This window comes from Macaca thibetana, chromosome 3 (assembly GCF_024542745.1).
Source record: "Macaca thibetana thibetana isolate TM-01 chromosome 3, ASM2454274v1, whole genome shotgun sequence".
In the NCBI taxonomy this organism is placed as follows: domain Eukaryota; kingdom Metazoa; phylum Chordata; class Mammalia; order Primates; family Cercopithecidae; genus Macaca; species Macaca thibetana.
In genome coordinates this window covers 57,312,300-57,334,721 of record NC_065580.1, presented here as the reverse complement: position 1 = coordinate 57,334,721, position 22,422 = coordinate 57,312,300, and the positions used below count along the sequence as shown (strand labels likewise).

Here is a 22,422-nt window from a genome sequence, read left to right as displayed (position 1 = left end):
TGTCTGTTCTTGTTGTTTGCCCGCTTTTTAATGGGGTTGTTTGTTCTCTGGTAAAGTTAAGTTTCTTATAGATGCTGGATATTAGACCTTTATGAGATACACAGTTTGCAAATGTTTTCTCCCATTCTGTAGGTTGTCTGTTTACTCTGTTGATAGTTTCTCTTTTCACGCATAAGCTCTTATGTTTAATTAGATCCTATTTGTCAATTTTTGCTTTTGGGCAAACTTTTCCTATAAAGGGACAAATAATTCACATTTGGGCTTTGGGAACATGCAGTCTCTCATGTAACTACTCAGCTTTGCTGCAGTAATAGTACAAAAGAAACTGTAGGCTGTATGTAAATAAATAAACATGGCTGTGTTCCAATAAAATGCTACTTAAACAAAAAAAACACAAGCATTGGGCTGGATTTGACCTATGGGTCACAGTTTACCAACCCCTACTCTTAACTCAGAGATGCATACATTAATTCCAATATTAACTCTCAATAAAGAAGACAACTCCAATTATTAGAGTTTTATATGGTCAGGTGTAAGGTGAGTTTGAAAGTTTCCTATTGAATACGTTTTAATGTAACTAACATTTATTGAAAACTTACCATGTGTCAGGCACTGTGCAAAGTTTACCTGCATATCGCTGTGATCTTCTCAACAACCTTATGAGATGGACACCACCATAATTCCCATTTTCAGATGAGAAAACTGAGATTTGCAGAGGTTAAATGACTTGTCTAACATCTCTAAGTTAATAAGTGGTATTAGCCATAAGGTGCAAACCAAGGGCTCCTGATTCCACCAGAGCCCGTGCCCTTAATAACATTGCTACCATTGCCACATTATCTTCCTCCACAGTGTCCTTCATACCTTCACAATGTAAGTTATCCTGTATAAACAATAACAACCAAAAAATCAAAACATACTGTCAGAGTAGAACCTAGCATATTAGGTTTTAAGAATAAACATATGTTATACACATTAGTCAGTAACCCTTTGTAAAATTTGGCTAATAAGGACTTAAAGAAGAAATGAAAATGAAATCACTTTTCCATTTTCTAGAGTAAGAATGAGTAATTAAAATTAACAGATAATCCACAAGCTTTATCTAGTTCCCTATTTTTATTCTGTTCTTTCTCTCCGTATGATATAATAATATAAGTTCCCAGCCTAGATCTTTCCAGTTATCTAGGCCAGAGCCAAAGATAAAGACTAAGTTCCTCACATTTTATTTAGAGAGTCACCAATAGTGAGGCCAGCCACCTCCTTGTGGTGGCTGTTGGGAGCTTGGGATAACAGTTTGTAAAGCAGTAACCATCCCTTCTCTCCCCATCCCTGATACCCCATTCTCCATGAGGGAAAAAGGTATCATATTTGCCCCATTCTCCTCCTTCATAATTGGGGATGCTTAAACCATCCTTGCCCTCTACTCCATGGGAGACTTATGATTGCTTCTTGTCTAAAAGTAGCTGAGCCACTGAATCAGCAGAGACCCAGATGAGCTAGGGATTGGAGAAAAGAACTGAGAGAAGATAGAGAAGAGAAGTAGTTCTAGAGAAGCCAACACTCCCACCATTTCCCATGGGTTGAGTGGATACTACAAAAGGCGATTTGGGGCTTAAGCCTGTTGGGGCATTTGCTAACTAAAGTGACCCCTACTGAAGAGGCTGTAGGTTAGAATAACCATGGTGGGGAAGGGGGTGCTAAGTGAAATAGGAGGAGGCCAGCCTCATCTGTATCTCCCAATATGAAGATGTCTTCCAAAAAAGATTTATGATCTTCCAAAAAAGTAACCCAAATAATCCTCATGAGAGAGACAGCATGTATATCACTAAATTTGAATTCTCTGAGGTCAGAAATCTTGTCTTCCTTGATGTCTTCTTACCCTGTTCCCAGCACCTAACACGACCTGGCACAAAGTAAACACTTGATTAAGATCTGCCATACAGAGAACACCAGCAAAAAGAAGAGAGCAGACTTGCCACCAGCAACTCTTGATCTCTCTAGGGGATATTGTCCCTCATACATACCCCACTGCCAGCACTTCCTTAGAAGACTGGAGGGATAAAGAAAGCGGGGGGGTGCTGCAGAGGGGAAACAGGGAAGAATAAGGACTTTTCTCCACTTAAGTAGCTCAAGCCTTCGTCCTAGTGTGCAATGAGAGTGGGAGAGATTTTAATTGAAGATTGCAATGCTAATTGCACTAGACTTTAATAGATTAAAATGTTGAAAAAATAATGGGATTAGGCTGCTACCCAGTGGGAAAAGGGCAGGAGTCAACAGCACAGCTGGTAGCAGTTATTGAAAAAATAAATCACTTGCACATTGTCTCTCAGTGACTACGGACAGTTCAATCAAACCAGTTACATTAATAATGTGATATCCTTGGAAAACAAAGGTGATAAAAAAAAAATAAGGATTTTCTGTCAGGGCAGGCCAGTGGAATTGTTTTTGTAGAAATGGTGATGAATTTGAGGGTTCCCATTCATGTATTTGTACCCCAACCTTTAGTGACAAGTGGCCCACATTTGTAAAATGACTGTGCAGCATCACACCAAAGAACAATGCAAGATTGTACAGGGACAATGCAGGAGGGGCCAGCCTCCACAAGTAGCAATATAATGATGAATTTAGGCAGGTTCGAGGGAGTATCACTGAAAGATATCCAAAGAGTACTAGTAAATGCAAGAAATGAAATGGAAGAAATGGCAAGAGCCATAGTTTAAGGCAGAAACCAAGAACAGAAAACTAGTAAATACACTCAAGGAATTAAAATACATGGACAGAGGAAGCATCATGAAGTGGACTGAAGTTGTTCTTGAACATTCACCCACACAATGTTGAAGGTACCTGTCTAACCCAAGTTAAGGAGTACAGTAGTGGCATGGGACAGCTCAAGCTAAATAATCATGCAAAGATTAACTTGATATCTTGGTACCAATGGTGCTCATTCTGCATTATTTATTGATTGATCAGTTCCCAATGGAAAAAATATATATGAATTAGAATTACATTTTTCAGGGCTAATTTGAATTTTTCTGCTCCCTCCAGCCCATAGAAAGTTGGTTGGTTGCTTGCTTGCTTAGTAGCTTGGTTTGAGAATTAAGTGAGATAATATTTCAAAAGTACCTGGCATAAAACCATGTTAATAAGTGCTAATTATTATGAAAGGTCTATTTTTTCATCTGGGTGGTTCACAACTCTGTAACAAACTCTTGGGTAATTGAGATCTTAGTGTAGAGATGGAAACTAAATGCACGTATCTCGTGGCATAAGTATAAATGTTCGAACAGAGAACTAAAAATAATTTAAGTCCAGTTAGAATGTATGATAGAGTAATATCACTTTAGCTATCTGTTTCAAACCAATTGTGAAACTCTTAAATAGCAACAAGTGGTACTCTGGGTTCTGAACATGGAGGGCGCCTCTTATATCAGCTTCCCAACCGTAGTCAGCTAGAGTGCAGTGGCATGATCTCGGCTCACTGCAACTTCCACCTCCCGGGTTCAAGCAATTCTCCTGCCTCAGCCTCCAGAGGAGCTGGGATTACAGGCGTGCGCTACCATGAATTTTTTTTTTTTTTTTTTTTTTTTTTTTTTGCATTTTTTGTAGAAATGGCCTTTCAACATATTGGCCAGGCTGGTCACAAACTCCTGACCTCAAGTGATCTGCCCACTTCGGCCTCCCAAAGTGCTGGGATTATGGGCATGAGCCACAACGCCCAGCCTGCCATTACTTTCAGTGGCCAAAATCATAGTTACCTTTGTACCAACCTAATACTTCACTGGATGCAGGTATCATTTTTCAAGAAATTGGTAAAGCAATAGAGGTAACAATATGACTTTGAATCAAGATATGCATGGGAAAGTCTCCTTTTGAAATGGCTAATTATCCATGGGATGTATGTGGAATTCTGAGAGCAGCTGCAGTTACATTAATCAGACAGTTATTAACCAAAACTGCAAAGTGGGACAGTTCAAAAAGTACATTGCAAAGCTACAATAAACCAGAGGCTTTTTATTTTAGTGATTTAAGAAAGCTTTACATTTTTATTTCCAATTAACCTATTAATAGTGATGTCACTTAAATACTCCTAAGGAATATTATCTCCTCATTATTGCCAGAAAACATGCTGCCCAATTTCATAGCTCAGCTGTTCGCATGCATGGATGGACAATCTGAATTAACTTGAACAGAAACAAGATTTTTAGACTCTCGGCTACATTCCTAGTTGTAAAATTTAAGTAATTAATATGTGACTTTAAATAGTAAAAGAAAGTAAAATAGATAATGTTTATTTTGTGCATCAAAATGATAGTGATGCACTGCTACTCTTTCTATTTATTGTGTTAGCATATCAATAGAAAAATCAGTATAATCCATGCACTCGTTGCCAATACTATTGAGTATTATGGCAATAAGTGCAGATTCTCTGGAGAGCTGACTTTAAATTAAGCTATTAAACAAAGATTGTATTTTTATTATGGCTGAACAAAGATAGTAGACCTCAGAGACATGAGTGTTTTCACTTAGTATACTCCTTGTGCACTGTTAAAATTGGGCACAAGGACATTCGTGATCCCATTGATCTGAAACTTTAACACATGTAGTTTTGAAAGCTAACTACAAAACTAACATTTATTTGAAGAGAAGGTAGTTATAATGACCAGGGAAATTCAGACCATGAAGTACTAACTAGATGTATTCACACTTACAGCTATCCTCAGTACACGTTAATTCTTTTTCATCCTACTGATGCTTGAATGAACCTGGGTTTTAAAGCTATTTGTAGCACATGAATATGTATTTTCAAACAATGTCCCAAAGGTTAATAATACATCAGAAAATCTCAAATAGCTGCTTCATGTAGAAGGAACCTTTAACTCTGAACCAAGTAAAGTCCTACTAGGGAACCTGCAACTGGTCTTGTTACTTCCACTTATAAGCTGTGAGATCTTTCATAAACTCCTGTTCGCCCCAAAGGTCAGCGTCATCACCTTAAGTAAGGATAAGAAAAACCAGAGATAAAAAGATTAATAAGATGAGCTCCTTGCCCTCAGTGTCCCTACGCATGCTTTAATTGGTGTCTTAGTCTGTTTGTACTACCATAACAGAATACCTGAGACTGAGTAATTTGTGAAGTAGAGAAATTTATTTCTCACAGTTCTGGGTTCTGGGAAGTCCAAGATCAAGGCACCAATATCTGGTATAAACCTTCGTGTGTCCTCACATGGCAAATGGCAGAAGGGCAAGAGAGGACAAACCCACTCCTGCAAGCCCTTTTAATGGCAGCATTCATCCATTCATGACCCAAACACCTCCCAAAGACTCTGCCTCCCTACACTGTTGCATTGGAGATTAAGTTTCCCACACATAAATTAGGAGGAACACATTCAGACCATAGCAGTAGGTGTAGAGTAATAATTATCAGCAACTGCTTCCTTAATTTACCCCCAAATCATTCAATCATTCTCTCTCGCATTCATTCACTCTTACTCTCTTACACACACACACACACACACACACACACATATCAGTCACTACTATGTTAAAAGCTACAAAAGATATTGTGAAAATATACAACGAAATCGCTGCTCTCAAGCTATATACTGGGAAGTATTTATAGAATAACTATCATAAATAAGAGTGTATTTCCCAGTGCTTCTCACAGGACTAGTAAATGCAAAAATCAGCCTGTCTGCTTTCAGCGGGTTACGCCAACAAAGGCATGGTTATTTCAGAAAGAAAAGAGATGCTTCCACCTTGTGGCTGTGTCCTCCTCAGTTGGTTGCTGGCAAAGGCTTGCTGTTCGTAAGCTTTTTGTTTGTCCTTACAAGTAGAAGATTGTGTTGTTTTTACCTTAACACGTTTTTTTTTTTTTTTTTTTTTGCCTTCTTCATATTATAACAAGTATTAGGGACCTTTGTTAAGACCTTGTTCTCTCAGAATTCAAGGTTGCCTTTGGCCAAAGTGAAGTAGATAGCATTTACTTATTCATTTAAGAAATATTCATGAAGCTCTTATCTTGTGCCAGGCACCTCAGCTGACAGTCGGAAAACCATAGTGAGCAAGGCACAGGCTGACTCAAAGCCCCCTCCAGTCTCCCATACACCGTCACCTCCCCCAAAGACTCTCCCTCTGCCATTAATCATTTGTGACCTACACAGTAATCATTTTTGCCCCCACTGCAAGTTTTGATCATCTATTATTTTTAAGTCAATACATCAGCTACTACTAGAAGATACAAAGATACACTCCCTCTTTCCAAGAGTTTATAATTTAGTAGGTTGAGAAATGGTAGTGGGGAGAATAAATACACAAATACCTAGACTAACAGGTAGTGTGACTGTAAGTGCTACAAGAGAGGCATAGCTATAAGAGCAGTGGACGCAGAGAGAAGGGAGGATAAAATTCCCCTGGAGTGACCAGTGATGGATTCGTGGAGGATTTGAGCAGAGCCTTGAAGAATGGGCATGATTAGGAGATGGGACTGAAGGATCCAGGGAAAATGACAAAAGTAATAAGGAAGGCTGAGGACAGCCGCAAAAATGCAGAGGAAGAAAGAGTGGAGAAAGTACAAGTGGGCCAGACTAAACACAAGAAAGGGGTGGTAATAAGCCAGAAGATTACAGGGACAAGGTCCTAAAGGATCTACACCTCATGTCAAGGAGTTTGGATTCTGTTCAAGAAGCATAGGGCAGGAAGGGAGGTGTTTCAGAAGGAGTGAGGCAAAATCAAAGATCGTCTTTGAAATATACTTATGACAACCATATGGATAGAAAGAAGAGGGGAAAGGGAGGAACAGCTAATGTAGAATGGCAGCAAGAGAAACGGGAAATGAGAGGCAGCTGCTGGAGACAGGGTACATGTAGAATTGACAGGACTTGGAAACTGACCAGGTACAAAGGTAACTGACATCTTAGGCAATTTTAAAAAGAGCATTCAACTCAGTAACCCTGAGGCCACTCCTCTTTCTGTAATGGTATAGAGGCTACACATGTTGAAGTAAAATATTAAAACAAATAAAGGTTTCCAAAAACAGTTTCTCCAATAGGATTTGAGCTAGGCTGCCACTTGATTTTTGTCTTGTTCTTGAATTATTGCTTAAAGCCTTCATCTGGCATATTTGATGTTTTAAAATCTATTCCATCCTGCACCCACTCCACCCCAGTGCTGGTTCTTCCTTTGTTCTACCTTCTCCCCCAGATTTATTCTACTTCCTTCTCTGCCCTATTCTGGGGGAATGATGGCTATGTCTGTATCACCCAACCCCTCTTGCCTTCTGGCTTCCTGTTGGATTTGGCCAATGGGAAGCATCGGCAGGAGATCAGAGGGCAGAAAGAGAGAAAGTACACTAGTTTTCTATTCCTGCTGTAATAAATGACCGCAAACAACACTAATCGATTGTCTTACAGTTCTGGAGTCAGAAGTCTGAAATCAGTTTGTTTCACTGGGTTAAAATCAAGACATCATGTCAGCAGGGCTGGTTCCATTTGGAGACTCTGGGGTAGGAACCCATTTCATTTCATTTTCCAGCTTCTAGAACCTCCTTGGCTTATATTTCCTTCCTCCATCTTCAAAGCCAGCAGCTTAGCACCTTCTGTCCTCTCTGACCTCTGCTTCTGTCTTGCATTTCTCTCTCAGACTTTGACCTTTGTGATTATATTAGGCCCACCCAAACAATCTGGATAATCGCCCCATCTCAAAATCCTTAAGGTATGCACATCTGCAAAATCCTTTTTGCCACATATTCCAGGGACTAGGAGGTGGACATCTGGGGATGGGCGACACTATTCTAGAGGCTAGGGTATTTCTTATCCTGTTGCTCCTGCCTTGGTGCTGTGAGCCTGGCAGCATTCCTTCCCGCTACAGCTCCAGCTCTAGACAGGTAGCCTCTCTTTCATGGCTCCAGCTCTCACTCAGCCCCTGTAACTTCTCTTCCTCCCCGATGTCATTCAGACTAGAGGTGGTAACAGCACTTGCCATATTTATCCTTCATTGCCTCAACAGCCCTCTTTGATTGCACTAACCCTGCCCATACTTTGAAAATAGTCCCATCATTAAATTATCTTCAAAATCCCAGCTAACTGATGTCCCCGCCACCCATCTTGGTATACCTTTTGATGCTCATTCACACTGTTAACTTGTCAGGTCTAGGACTGGTGCACACACAGTCTGAGATAGAGATGTAAATACAGAAGCAGAGGTCAGAGAGGAGAGAAGGTGCTAAAAAGTTGAAATGTAAATGCAATATGCAAGACAGTTGGCTTCAGGAAAACAAGGAATTGTTATCATGAGTCAGTATAGAAGTCATTGCACAAAGCCTAATGCTTATCCAGAAAATAAATGTATCTGATTAGATAAGTATACATAATAATAATCCCTCATTTTCTCTAAATTACATCCAAGGAAGGGAAATAACAGCTCATACAGAATTCACAATAGAAAGTTTCCTCTTTGATTTCCTTTTTGTTTACTTTTCAGTCAACTGGGGAAACTGACTTCATGACCTAATGTAAGTGATTTCTGAGCATCTGGATAAGCTAGCTGAGCTACCAATGATAGCTTTCTATTCTTAGGCAGATAATTGTAAGATATTGCCCCAGTCTCTTTTCACCTGAGCAGTCAAACTAGCATATGAAAAATGGAATGACAGTAGTTATTTTTCCTTTTTAGAAAATGTTTTGCTCCAACCAGCTTGTCTCTAAAATCTCTTTCTTCACATTCATGTCTGTTGCCACACTTGCAGTTATTTATCTGTATTAGTTTAGGGTTTGGATTATCTTCCCAACATTCATGAGATTCTTTTCCTAGAGAACTTCATCTAAAATCATGGAATACGATATACCATTCATGTCCTATAAGAATTTCTATCAGGTAGTGCTTATCAAACAGAAGAGTTTTTGGTGTTTTTTTTTTTTTTTTTTTCATTTTTAACCTCTCAGTGATATTTCCAGAAAAATATCATTTGCCCCATTTCACCATTTAATACACCCTCAGAAGCTCAACTGCTTCTCTCCCAGATTCATTATGAAAAATGTATTACTTTTTTACCTCTTCTACCATTATTATAATTATAATGATCTATCGTTAATTGTAACTACTGTGATTAATAATAGATTATATTTATATATTTAGAGATTACAAGGCACTTCCCATATATTATTTGATCATGATCAAACCTGGTTGACATATATTATGAAACCAAATTAGAATTTTATTATAAACCTTGTTTACATTTGGTTTAAACTATAAGGAGCATACAGCCAAAAAGATACTTTCTGAAAAATGCCTTCTTTCAAACATTCATCCATCTGTTGAACAGACGCATGTGGATATTTCCCATGTGACAGAGTTCCTGTCCTTGGAGAGCTTACAATATTATTGGCAAAGGTCAATACTTCTAAAGAAATGCACAGGAAAGGCACCTGACCCAGACTGCTGGGATCACAAAAGGCTCTCTGGATGATATCATCCCTGAAGTTTGAGGGATGAGTGGGATTTCCGTTTTTGAAGTGGGGAGAAGAAGGACTCAGATTCTAGCAAAAGGAACAGCATGTACAAAGGCACCAAAAAGGAAACACGCCAAATACCTTAGAAAGGTAGGAAGGGCGAGACGCAGTAACTCACGCCTGTAATCCCAGCACTTTGGGAGGTGAAAATGGGTGGATCGCTTGAGCTCAGGAATTCAAGGCCAGCCTGGGCAACATGGTGAAACCCCATCTCTACCAAAAATATAAAAATTAGTCAGACATGGTGGTGCACACCTGTGGTCCCAGCTACTTGGGGGGCTGAGGCAGCAGGATTGCTTGAACCTGGGAGGTCAAGGCTACAGTGAGCCGAGATCACGCCACTACACTTGTCTGGGTGACATAGTGAGACCCTGTCTCAAAAAAAAAAAAAAAGAAAGATGGGAAGTGATCACCCAGAGAGCACACATAGAGCTAGGGGAGGGGAGAACTTAAAAGAATTAAACATCAACCCCAGTTAAGAGCCCTAGAAGAGGCTGGGTACAGAGGCTTACACCTGTAATCCCAGCATTTTGGGAGGCCAAGGCAAGTAGATCTTCTGAGGTCAGGAGTTCAAGACCAGCCTGGCCAACTTGGTAAAACCCTCTCTACTGAAAATACAAAAAATTAGCCAAGCGTGGTGGAGTTCGCCTGTAATCCTAGCTATGCAGGAGGCTGAGGCAGGAGAATCACTCAGACCTAGGAGGTGGAGGTTGCGGTAGGCCAAGAACGTGCCACTGCACTCCAGCCTGGGCAACAGAGTGAAAATAAATAAATATATAAAAAAATCTAAAATATTTTAAATATCTAAAATAAAATAAATATCTAAAAATAAATAAATAAATAAATAAAATGAGCCCTAGAAGAGTAACGAGACTTAGAAAGAAGCAATCTAATAAAATTCTCTGTATGAGATTAATATCAGTAACAGTTGACAAGGAAAAAGGAAGGAATCAGTGAGGAAGACACCAGATCATAATTTAGAGTTCAACTATTTCCACAGTAGGGATACTGTGTCGTCTTCAAGTTTTACATATATTTTCATGTTTTAATTTAGAGGATTTTTATAAATAGAAATGGAGGCTCCAGAAGGGAAAGCTCCCCCTAAACCTCTGCTAAAGCCGGCTCCCTGATATGATTGTCCAGACAAGGCAACACTCCCACCATAGGATAGTGTGCTCAAGTCAATGGCCGGACATTTTCTGAGCTGTGACTACATGTTTTCTAAACACAAATAATAACAACACCAAAGAAGGCATACCACCTGCAGCAAGTGGTGAATTCTCAGGATCCTGCAGTGGCCTTTCACTTCCAGTGCCAGCTTGTTCCCCTCACCTTTGAGACCCTCCTAAGCAGGTTATGTGCTTAGACAGAACCTTGATGAAGGATTCTTCTCTCTTCTGTGCATCTATAAGGGTCATTTCACACTTCTACTTGGATGAAGTTTCTTGAGAGATGCTGGGACTTTTATGGGTTTGATTTTGCTTTTTTGGGGTTTTTTGTGGGAGTTTTATTATTTTGTTTTGTTTTAGAGATAAGTCCTCACTCTTGTTCCCCAGGCTGGAATACAGAGGTGCAATCATGGCTCACTGCAGCCTTGAACTCCTGGGCTCAAGTGATCCTCCCACCTCGGCCTCCTGAGTAGCTAGGCATGTACCACCACACCTGGCTAATGTTTTTTATTTTTTGTAGAGGTGGGGGTTTTGCCATGTGGCTCAGGCTAGTCTTGAACTCCTGGACTCAAGCAGTCTCCCACTTCGGCCTTCCAAAGCACTGAGATTATAGGCATGAGCCAGCATGCCCAGCCTGTTTTCTTTTTAAGTGATTACTGTCTAAAACATAGTATAAAGAGAGTCTCAGACAGTTTTCAATATATAAGTGAATTGAAGCAAATACAATTGACAGTTTTGGTGCTCTCAAACATGTGTTTCAGTTTCCAATTGGATTAGAAGTTTTCTCTCTGGAAAACCTGCTGATTTTATGGGCTCCTGTGCCTTGCTGAGGCAACTGAGCCTAACAGTTTATAACGAAAGCCAGGCCCTGTAATAGGCACTTGGAACCCATCTAATTCAATCGCAATCTAATGAAAGAAATGGGAAGGTTAATGAAAACATTCAGTGTAACCCCTTGAAAAATATTCTTCCTGTAATGGTTATTAAATAATATCTAACAAAGTTAATCATGAAAACAGCCAGTAGATATTAAAGATCACCATCAAGTTGGAAATCATCCTGTGCTTTGTTCCATCAGGGCCATTTAGGGCACAGTATTCCAGTGTCAGAGCACCCATAACAATGACTGCAGCAGCAAAGACGCTAGTTCTGACTTTTCCTTTTCCTGGCACTTCATTATTTCAGACTCAGCCTCCATTCCTCTTACTCTCAATTCTAGCATTTGTTTCCTATAACTTTACCTGTCACTACCAATGTGTGCAGGTCACCATTTACTGAAGCCTCATTTGGTCTCCTGTAAGTACCACTGAAATTGTCACGATTTGGCTGGAACTGCGTAAGGCAAGAAAGGTTGAGATATGCTGAGGTGCACTAAAGCTTAACTTATATGGCATGCAAATGAAGACCTTTACTATCACTGAAAGGCAAACCAAACATTTATCGACTCAACTGTGATTAACCGAGGGCCTACTTCTCAGGAACTGTGGCAGGTATAGATGACACAGAGACAATAGGTGTGTTCCCTGTCCAGGAGGGGTCTAGTGTCAGTGGGAAAAACCAACCTGTAAGGGAGGAATGATGATGGCATTAGCCTGTGACCTCAGATCATTAGCCACCAAAATGGTCCATAGCTAAGTCCCTCATGAAATAAGGAATAGAGATTATTCATGATTTATTGGTATAATATTACAAAGAAACTCAATTCCTCACACCTAATTATAATCTGGGATCGTTATAGTTTTTGTATGATCATACAAAATAGGCTCTGATGATGCAATGGTAACATGAGGGCAATTAACTGATTACAACCAGCTAAGCATGTTTGTAGTGATGTCCAAGCAACCCTTTGAGCTGGGACTGCTATGACTCACGGCTAAAGTAAATCCAGGATTTAATCTAATTCTTATAAATATTTCACTGAGACAAGCCAAATAGTTTATATATGACTTGACTACAAAAATGCATACAGTACAGAGTTTAAATTTTTTCTTACAACCTGAACTATTAACCACAAAAGGAATTCTGAGATGTTTGCCTTCTCCTGCCTTGGCCTTCCACAGGCAAAAAGAGAAAAAGTTTTTTTACCTGGAAAGCCCCAAGCAAGTTCAAAGATTTGGTGTTTTGTTAAAGAAAAATCTGCTATGATGTATGAGCAGAAATGCATGAGTAGGAATGCAGAACTTACTAGGCTGGGCCCTCCACACAGTAGTTACCTCACTCCACCTTGGCCCTGGGACATTACTCTAAGGTTGTTAGTTGCCCCAAGGGACCCACAGATAAAAGTATCTCTTCCATAGGAAAAAAAAAAAATGAGTTCTTAGAATTCCTCTTAAGTTGTTTGGTCAGTTTCCTAAATTTGGCAATTCCTTGATCCACATAATGCAGTGCACACAGAGACTCCTGAATTACCTTTATCTGGTTTTGGTATCTTGGTCTGTCTGTCTCTCTCTCTCTCTTTCTCTCTCCCTCTCCCTCTCAACTGGAACTCGATATTTTAAAAATACTCTAAGAATGAGTGGAGATCTTAGAAGTTTCATTTTAGTAACATAGCTCAGTTGAAGACAGCTCTGTGGCAGAGAGTACAGAAGAGACTACATCAGAGTCACAGTTGGTCTTTTTCTTCATTTCTAAAAGGGCTGCGAATTTTCTATTGGTTTTACAAAATTAATTCTCCCGATTGTGATAGAGAAAAGTGACACTCTTTGGTCACACACTGGCCACTGCACTGAAGTCAGATGAGGTCGGAAAGTAGGAAAGTAACAAGAGAATCTCTTGCCCCACCTCCCGCTGTCCCCCCACCCCGTAAGTCGATCTTCTTATATATCCAGATGACAATGAAAGAGATCACATCCCAAATTTATTTAGGGAGTTCCAGTTAAAATTATTATACAGAATACTGATATTGGAATGAAAATGAAAATTCAACCCTTTCACAGGTCATACTGTTCCAAAGAGAGATGGGAGTCTTGAGGCCAGGTCTGGACTGAGTCTGTTGCCACTGAAACCAGGTCCGTGTGAGTTGGCCCACTTTTAAAATAATGCCCAGAGTGCTTTGCAACAGTCAGAGTCAATGTTGGCAGCAGCATTTTCATTCCATTACCTAACCACCACCAGCCCCTAGAAACGTTTTTTTCCTTGATTTAGTAAGATCTTGAACTATTCCCAAACTTCCGTTGCTCCAAAATGAGGCAGAAAATCAGCAGACACAACCCCCACCACCCAATGACACTGATACCCTGGAATGGGGAAAGGGTGTAGGAGAGATTCAGCAGGTATCAGAGCATCTCCCTCTAAGGGGACCCTACATGGAAAGCCGAAATTCTGGAAATCTGCCAGGTGAAGAGGTCAGCTCAGGCTCCTGGGAACCCAATAAAAATAATGTCCTTGACTTCCCAGAGACTCATCCCTGAGGCCCCACAACTTCAGCTCACCCCTTGCGCAGCCCCTAAACCCCTCTGCTTATCCACCTCCCACGTAGTTTTCAAACCACCCCTTCTCTCCTCCACGCTAATGCCTTCTCCTTTAAGTCTCACAAGCTCACTGTAGGGAAAAGGGAAAATAAACACATACGTGAATGAAAACTTCAAATTTTCTAAATCTTGCTAAACTCAAGTATGGGACCAGAGTCAAAAGATGGGGCTATTTCTATCACAACACAAGATCTCTTTTGCCCTCCACATGGTTTTTGGTTAAAATATCAGTCTCAGGACACAAGTAACTGCAAGGCGGCAGTGGCTGTCAAGATTCGATTTGGGGTTCAAGAAGGTTTATACCTCCCTCTCCCATGGTTTCAAGATAAGCCATGTGGAAGTACTTCACTTACTCACCAATATATGCAGTGCACCTCATCCAGACACACAGTTAAAGGAGACCCAGACTCTGTGTCATTGTCCTCATCGTCTCCTTCCCCACAGCCTCCTAATGTCTCACTTGGATAGACCATGTGACAACGCTGCAACTCAGTTGCAGGAAGCTCCCTTCCTCAGTCTTCCACCTTTCTCTTTTTCTGCTTTCCACACTGAGGTCACAGGGAGATTTCTAAACACCACTCCATTTCCCTGGTCAGGTTACCCCATGCTTAACTTTTTAGTGCCTTGCCATTGCCTTCAAAATAAAACCTAAACTCCTGAACAGCATAATAAACTACTGACAGTTTCCCAAGTATACCATTCCCTCAAACTCTGTAGCCTTTACTTATGCTACTCTCTCTGCCTAGAATGCTTTCCTCTTCACCTGGGGAACTCCTACTGGTACTTCAAAACTCAGTTGAGATGTCACCACCTCATGGCAGCTCTCCCTGACTACCCACCACTCCCACACTCTGAGTTAGATGTCCCTTCTTTCTGTTCCCTTAGTACTTTGTGAATGCCTCTGTTATAGCAAAGATACATTGAGTAGTAATGGCCTTATTTACCCACTTTCTTTCCAAATAGACTGAGAACTTATTGTACAAAGAAATGATACCATTTATCTCTATATCCTCAGTTGACTGTCTGGTACATAGTAGGTGCTCAGAAATTATTTACTGAATGAAGACACTCACAACCTAGGAGGGAAGACAGAGACTCATGAATCTGTAATGAGGCATAATAAATAGAGTGGGGTGCCATTACTACTGAACAGAGAGAGTGGACATCTCTGCTTGTGAAGAGCATAGAGTCGAGGAAGGCACCCATAGGAGAAGATTCTTAGGACCTTCAGAAAGGACAAGAAATCACCAGGCCTGTGGGGAGGAGGAGAAAAAAGAACAGCAGTATGTGTATGGGCCTGAATGCCTTAGTCAGCAGGACACATTTGACAAGCTTTTCCTTAGAAGGATGACTCTAGTGACAATGAAAAGAGGTTGGTGGGAGAGTGACAGGGGAATCCTGGAATAACCACATAAAGGCCTGAATTGAACTTGTGAGCAATGGGATACATATGAGGACAGGGACAGATGCGGAGAAGTTGAGAAAACAAGGAGTGTAGCGTGACCCCCAGCTTTCTGCTTAGGTGAATGGTGTTGCCATTAACCAGGATTGGGAATTGAGAGGAAGATCCACTTTGGGAGAAAGGTAGTCAGCCCTGTCTTCTGCTTCTACTGCTGTTGACTTGGAGTTGCCTGTTGGACAGACAACGAGGTGAAGATGTTTAGTGATCAACTGGACATGTGAGTCTGAAGCTCAGAAGAGAGTCTAGCCAGGAAGGAACACTTTTTCTATATGTAGCTTCATCGGAACTGCTGTTTTACTTTTTCAATTTAATTATGTGCCATGAGGTTTCTGTTGTGGGAGGGGGCTACTTGGGGAGGGATAATTGGTCCCATTTCTGCCTCTGGCTTAGATACATGGCCTCTGGCAAACTATTCAACTTCAAGTTATGCCTGTCGCCTCAGAGGAAAGGAGACAATTAAAGAAACTTAAAGAAAGCCACTAGCCCTAAAACAGTTAAGTTAGTTCTGTCTTCTTGGTTTTTCTGTGGAATGTGGAAGTCATGCCAGTGAGGTAAACCTCATCCACTGCCCCAAATCCATACTTCCAAAGGCAGCTGAGTATACAAAAGGAATCCTCCTTACCCCTTAGAGAATCATCCTTAAGTAGAGATGTCATTTCCTTGCTACAACAAACATGTTCTTCCCCCCGACTTTGGGGGTCTTGTTTTTATGCTCTCCTGCCATTGTGATGGAAAATTTATGTTCCTATTCTCAGCCAGCCTGCAGCATCCACACTGATAATGATTAGCTATAGAGAGTTTTTCTACAGTTCTGTTTGCATTACAGAGTTTAGACTGAGATCTGCTTTAAGGTACATAACTAAAATAGCATTTTTGCAAAGCCACTCATTGTGCTTTTGCTGGTTAATTTGTCTTATGTTACTTGCACTGAGATGAGACATTTTTTAATTCTAGGGTTCCTGACAGTAATGGTACTGTGGGAGTTACATGATGTGCTCATGGTTGAACCTCCCTTATTTCAACTATCTATTCACAAATGCCAAAAGGGAATTGCTTATGGAACCCAGGCCAAAAGGGAATTGCTTATGAAACCCAATTCAAGAGGAACTGGTATTTAACCAGACAGCTTCTGGCAATTAAGTGTGAGCATGGCAAAGATTTAGCCAGGGCATTAGTCATGTGGAGAGTATGGAGAATCTCATTTTTAATTCAAGGGGCTGTGATAGAAAACTCAAGATCAAATGTGAATATCAGCCAACCACTGTTTACAAAGAAGGCAAATATCACAACAGCACCCAGGGAAATTTAAATGATACATACAAAAATTTCTCAGAGAAGCACAAAAACCAATCAGTTTATCCAACATGCTGAATTGGATGCTGCACTAAGTCAAAAGCTGGCAATAGATTCAATTACAGGCTCAAGCCTGTAATCCCAGCACTGTGGGAGGCCAAGGCGGGCGGATCACGAGGTCAGGAGATCGAGACCATCCTGGCTAACACGGTGAAACCCCGTCTCTACTAAAAATACAAAACATTAGCCAGGCATGGTGGCGGGAGCCTGTAGTCCCAGCTACTCGGGCCGAGGCAGGAGAATGGCGTGAACCCGGGAGGCGGAGCTTGCAGTGAACCGAGATGGTGCCACTGCACTCCAGCCTAGGGGACAGAGTGAGACTCCGTCTCAAAAAAAAAAAAAAAAAAGAAAAAGAAAAGGCCTTAAAATGTTTACTTCTTGATTCAAAGCAAAGGTGCCAAGGTATTGTGAATTTTAGTATCAGACATATGCCCTAATTTTTAAAACGATGCTAACTAGTTTACAGTCTCTGCCATAATAAGTAATAAGTAACAGTAGAAGTAACATATGGCTGCAACCTTTGTGGTCTGATATTTTCATTTCTGCAAAGGTAAATAAAGTTTGGTGATCAGATTCAGGATGCAGCCAGGGATTAGCCTCTTCCAAGAAGCAGCAGGCTGCCACCAAATTATTTGGATGCTCTCAGGTCATCTAGACTGGCTTTTTTTTTTTAATCTGTTGACAATGCAACTTGAGTAAAACTATCTTTGACTGACTTAATTTTTCTTCAATCAACAGGTAGGAGATCAAATCATTGAAATCAATGGGGAAAGCACAAGGGACATGACACATGCCAGAGCAATAGAACTCATCAAATCTGGAGGAAGACGAGTGAGGCTGCTGCTCAAGAGAGGCACGGGACAGGTCCCAGAATATGGTGCGTTCCACGTTTTAATTCATTCTTTTGCTCTTCCTTCTGTGAACCATAAATGCTTATGCTTATTTATAAAACGACATCAGCTCTCTATTTCTACATAAATATATATTTAGCTATCAATAGGTACACACACACACACACACACACACACACACACACACACACACACGTATGTTTATGCCCAGGAAATAAATGTGTGTGAACTCTTTCTTTTGCTCCCTCCATTAAGGAATGTTTAAAATATGAAATGTAGGACCTTCCAGGGCATCTCTGAGTGTGCAAGGAGAGTTAGCACCCCTTAAATATTAGAACTTTTACAGTTTGACTGATGGTCTGCTGTTCATTTGAGTACACAGTAATTTATCAATTATTTCCTAACACTGTTTGTGCATCAGACTATCTCAAAGGATTTGTAACTGGGGCAGGGACCAGCAGCATATCTTCAGGGTGTGAAATTTAAAATGTAAACTTCAGTTCACGCAATGGTTGCATTTCCTTGGCATTTAGGAATTATTCTGAAAATTCACTCCTGTGTTGTGTTTCTGTATGCTTTTGAGGAAGGCTTTAAAGCATGTTTTGATTCACAGATTTGTCTTCAAACATCTTTAAAGTTGTTGTTTCCCAGCAGCCCATTATAGACACTACTGACAGCATAGCTCTAGTGTGTCCGAAATAGCTGAGTGGTCATTACATGAAAAGCACCGAAACCTGAGGTGGTCTTTAAAGATAATCTCAGTGAGTGACAGACAGAAACAAAAATGCATACAGACACATCAGACTAGTGCAGATAATACCTGTTCAGATTAGGAAAACAAGATCTAACTGCTGACCTGAATAATGAGCTCTAAGTTGATTGAGATAAATTGACTCTCTTTCATCCTTCTATCCCCTACCCAAAAAAAACAGACTTCTAGGCTGGGCGCAGTGGCTCATGCCTGTAATCCCAGCACTTTGGGAGGCCGAGGCGGGTGGATCACCTGAGGTTGGGAGTTCAAGACCAGCCTGACCAACATGGAGAAACCCCGTCTCTACTAAAAAGACAAAATGAGCCGAGCGTGGTGGCACATGCCTATAATCCCAGCTCCTCGGGAGGCTGAGGCAGAAGAATTGCTTGAACCCAGGAGGCAGAGGTTGCAGTGAGCTGAGACCACAGCATTGCACTCCAGCCTGGGCAACAAGAGCGAAACTCTGTCTCAAAAAAAAAAAAAAAAAAAAAAGATTTCTAAAGAGTACTTTTCCGTTTCAGATTATTCTTTTTGCATACATTGTCTAAATAACTGACTAATATCTCCTTACTTAGCAGGGCAGATCTATATCCTGAGTTCAACTGAAATATCTAAACTCAAAGGCCTTAAATGCATTATATTTCCAGCATCTTGTGCACCCCTCCAAGCCTACAAAGAGAGCTAGCAAGCCTTCACAGTAAGTCAAAAAGCATTCAGAAGCTTCTGTAGGGCTGGCTCTAGGCCCAAGGAAACATTTCATCCCAGATTCCTACCCTTAATGCTTGAATCTAATAAAATATTTTATATATATATATATATAATATCAATAAGCACAGGCATGATCCTGCTAAAATGTACCAGCATTAATCCCTTTGTAAAGAATCTGAACTCTTGGAACAGAATAACTTTTGCACTGTAGAGCACTGACTGACTCAGTAATATCAAAGTGACCTGTGAAATTCTATCACTTCTAAAACATACCACCTTTAATGGTATGCTTCACTCCATGGTGAGACCTGAATATTATCTCTACCCAGACATTTTCATAGAGTTAATATTGTTCTAACAAGTTTATCTTTAAAAAGTTAATCCAACCAGCATGACTATCCTGAGCTTTTCATTTTTCTGTAGAATCACTATTGGTCCACACTTTCTCAGCATCCACACATCAGCTGCTTGTCTGTAGTGAGCAAGTAGAACATACTACTGATCAACCTACGGCATAACTCAAACGGTAGTGAACAAATGTGAAGCTACCTCAGACTATCATGAGGAAAAAATAAAAACATGTTTTTGAACAAGACAAAAATTCAAGATCATGTCAACATTATTTCATTAATTCTTAGCATCACCCAAAAATATATGATTACAGTGAAATTCTCAAATGAACCAGAGTGGTGTGATCTCAACTCACTGCAACCTCCACTAACCAGGCTCAAGCGATTCTTCAGCCACAGCCTCCCGAGTAGCTGGGACTACAGGTGCAAGCCACCAATGCCCAGCTAATTTTTTTGTATTTTTGTAGAGATGGGGTTTCACCATGTTGCCCAGGCTGGTCTTGAACTTCTCAAAACGATCCGCCCATCTCAGCCTTCCAAAGTGCTGGGGTTACAGGCGTGAGCCAGCACACCCAGCCTGGGCAAACTTTTGAGTGGCCAGTCATCAACATTGTTAACTGTAGCAGTATTGCAGAATTTCTTCTAAATATATTCCTCTAAAGTGTAACATTAAATCATACTTGCTAGTAATATCAGCAGTTGTCCGCTACTTTTGATATTAAATTGAGATGGATTTTGACTGTAAAAAATTTTAGAGATGATGTCACAAAAGAAAGAACATAATAGCACAGGACAATCTCCTTAAAGGAAGTAAAACAATAGTCAAACGAGATAAACGTTAGTTCTCTGGGAAAATCTAAGCTGAAAGGTGCGTGGTTATGCATAAGAAACCAAGATTAAGGATCATAGCATCTTTGAGGATAATGTCATCAAATATTGTTTCTGGAATTTCACAGTGACTGATGGGTGGGGAGATGGGACCCAGGAGTCCCCAAGACCACTTTCACATTTAGAGATTTTCTAGGAGGCCTCCTGGGGCACAGAATGTAACTGTGCTCACAGCTAAGATTTATTACAACAATATAGTGAAAATACACATTGGGCTCACAAGGGAAAAGACATAGGCGGGGTCTGGAGGAATCCACATGCAGGCTTCCTTATGCTCTCTCTCTCACACGAGGTGTCACCCAGAACACTCTTTCCACCCAGCAACAAAAATGCAGCAACGTATGTGTGACATTGCTGCTCAGGAAAATTCCCTGCAGACGCAGTGCCCGAGGTTTCCACTAGGGCTGGTGATGCAGGGACCCTCTGCCTAGCACATACCACACTTCCAGACTCCCAGAAGCAAAGCAGGCTCAGCACAAACCACACTGATTGTACAAACAGTTTAGATACAGCGAGACACTCTTATAATTTAGCAAAAGGTTTACATTAGCTTAGAGGATGATTTAACAGTCACATTTCCAGGCATCAGCCAATGGCCAACCTTGAAAGCTGGCCTTTCTAAGGAGAGCAGTCTCAGGCCTGCTCTGTTAACCTTTTCTGCATCAGAAGCAAGCCAGAGAAGTGGCCACATCTATGAAAGTCACACTATACAAGTGACTGCTACATCCAAGGAGTGCCCACTGCTAGGAACGCCATAATTCCTCCAGCATCAAATATACTATATCATGAAACAGAATTTCTTGTCTTCTTTCACTACCTTGATGCTTTCATGTAATAAAGGAATTATTTTTGTCTAAGATAAACTAGAGTATATCTTAATAAATTCGTAAGTAGCAGAACTGGGTAACAGCAAAATAATAGCAACAATAACAACAAAAGAAAGTTCTTATGGAAAAGGAAAATTCAATACTTAAGTTTACCAGTAGATATAGCCAAGATTATAATCCTACTTTTTCCTAATACACCCTAATCATGGGAAAACTGATTTTTCTCAAACCATTCTTGGTTGGAAGGATTTCTTCCAACCCTCCTGTTGATACCCCTATGATTCAAAATTCAGGACGGCTTTGAAGCAAGACCCTTATCCGGACTTCTGGACATGTCAAAAAAAAGGCTGATTTCTGTCAAGAGAAATAAAATCTCTCACTCTGAGTTCTTAAGGTGATCTGTGACCGAGAGATAAGCCTAGGTACCATTGGAAAAATACCAAAGGCGATCTGTCAGAGCATTGACTAAACAAAATCAGCATGACTCCAAGTGAGCTGGGGGAGGGAACAAACATGCTGCAAATATGTCATCTCTAATTACCCAAAGACTAACTGTCAGGTGACACCTCAGCCAGTTCAGAGGCAGAAATCAGCAAACGCCACCCCAAAAGTAGTGACTGCACACAGAAGCTGTCGAGCAGCTGCAAGGGGAGTCGGCAAATGATAAGGGCTTTGAAGGAGGAGTTGCTTTCCTAGTTAAGTCCTTGAAAGACAAGTTCAGGAGATAGATACTTCAGCTCCACTCCAGTCCTCAGGATAAGAATTTGTTGATTGTAAACTCAGTGAGAAGCGTGAGTTCCCCTCCCCTGATACACATCTCAATGCCATACTGAGAAGAGAATCAAAAGATGATGCATCAAAAGCAGTGCCCTCCTTCACCCTGGTTATTGCTATTCAAATGAAATCCACAAAGGTTAAGAGAAAAGGAAGTATGCATCATGGTTGTAAAACTGCACAGGAATAAATTATACAGATTAGCTGCCTGCCTTGAAATGCAGGCGTCCTTCATTAGCATTCAAAGAGTACAACACGAACATACACTTGATTTATCAACTGAGCCACAGAGTCAGGGCCAAGGTAAATAGAG

At 40.7% G+C, this 22,422-nt stretch overlaps 1 protein-coding gene across 4 annotated transcripts in view; it reads left to right on the top strand.

Moving 5' to 3' along the window:
* MAGI2 (membrane associated guanylate kinase, WW and PDZ domain containing 2) overlaps positions 1-22,422 on the top strand; it is a 1,483,072-nt gene that overhangs the window by 1,405,843 nt on the left and 54,807 nt on the right. For all 4 annotated transcript variants that reach the window (XM_050782786.1, XM_050782785.1, XM_050782788.1 and 1 more), the window contains one exon: positions 17,699-17,837. In XM_050782786.1, coding sequence (XP_050638743.1) covers positions 17,699-17,837 — 139 coding nt within the window. The remainder of the gene's footprint in view (positions 1-17,698; positions 17,838-22,422) is intronic.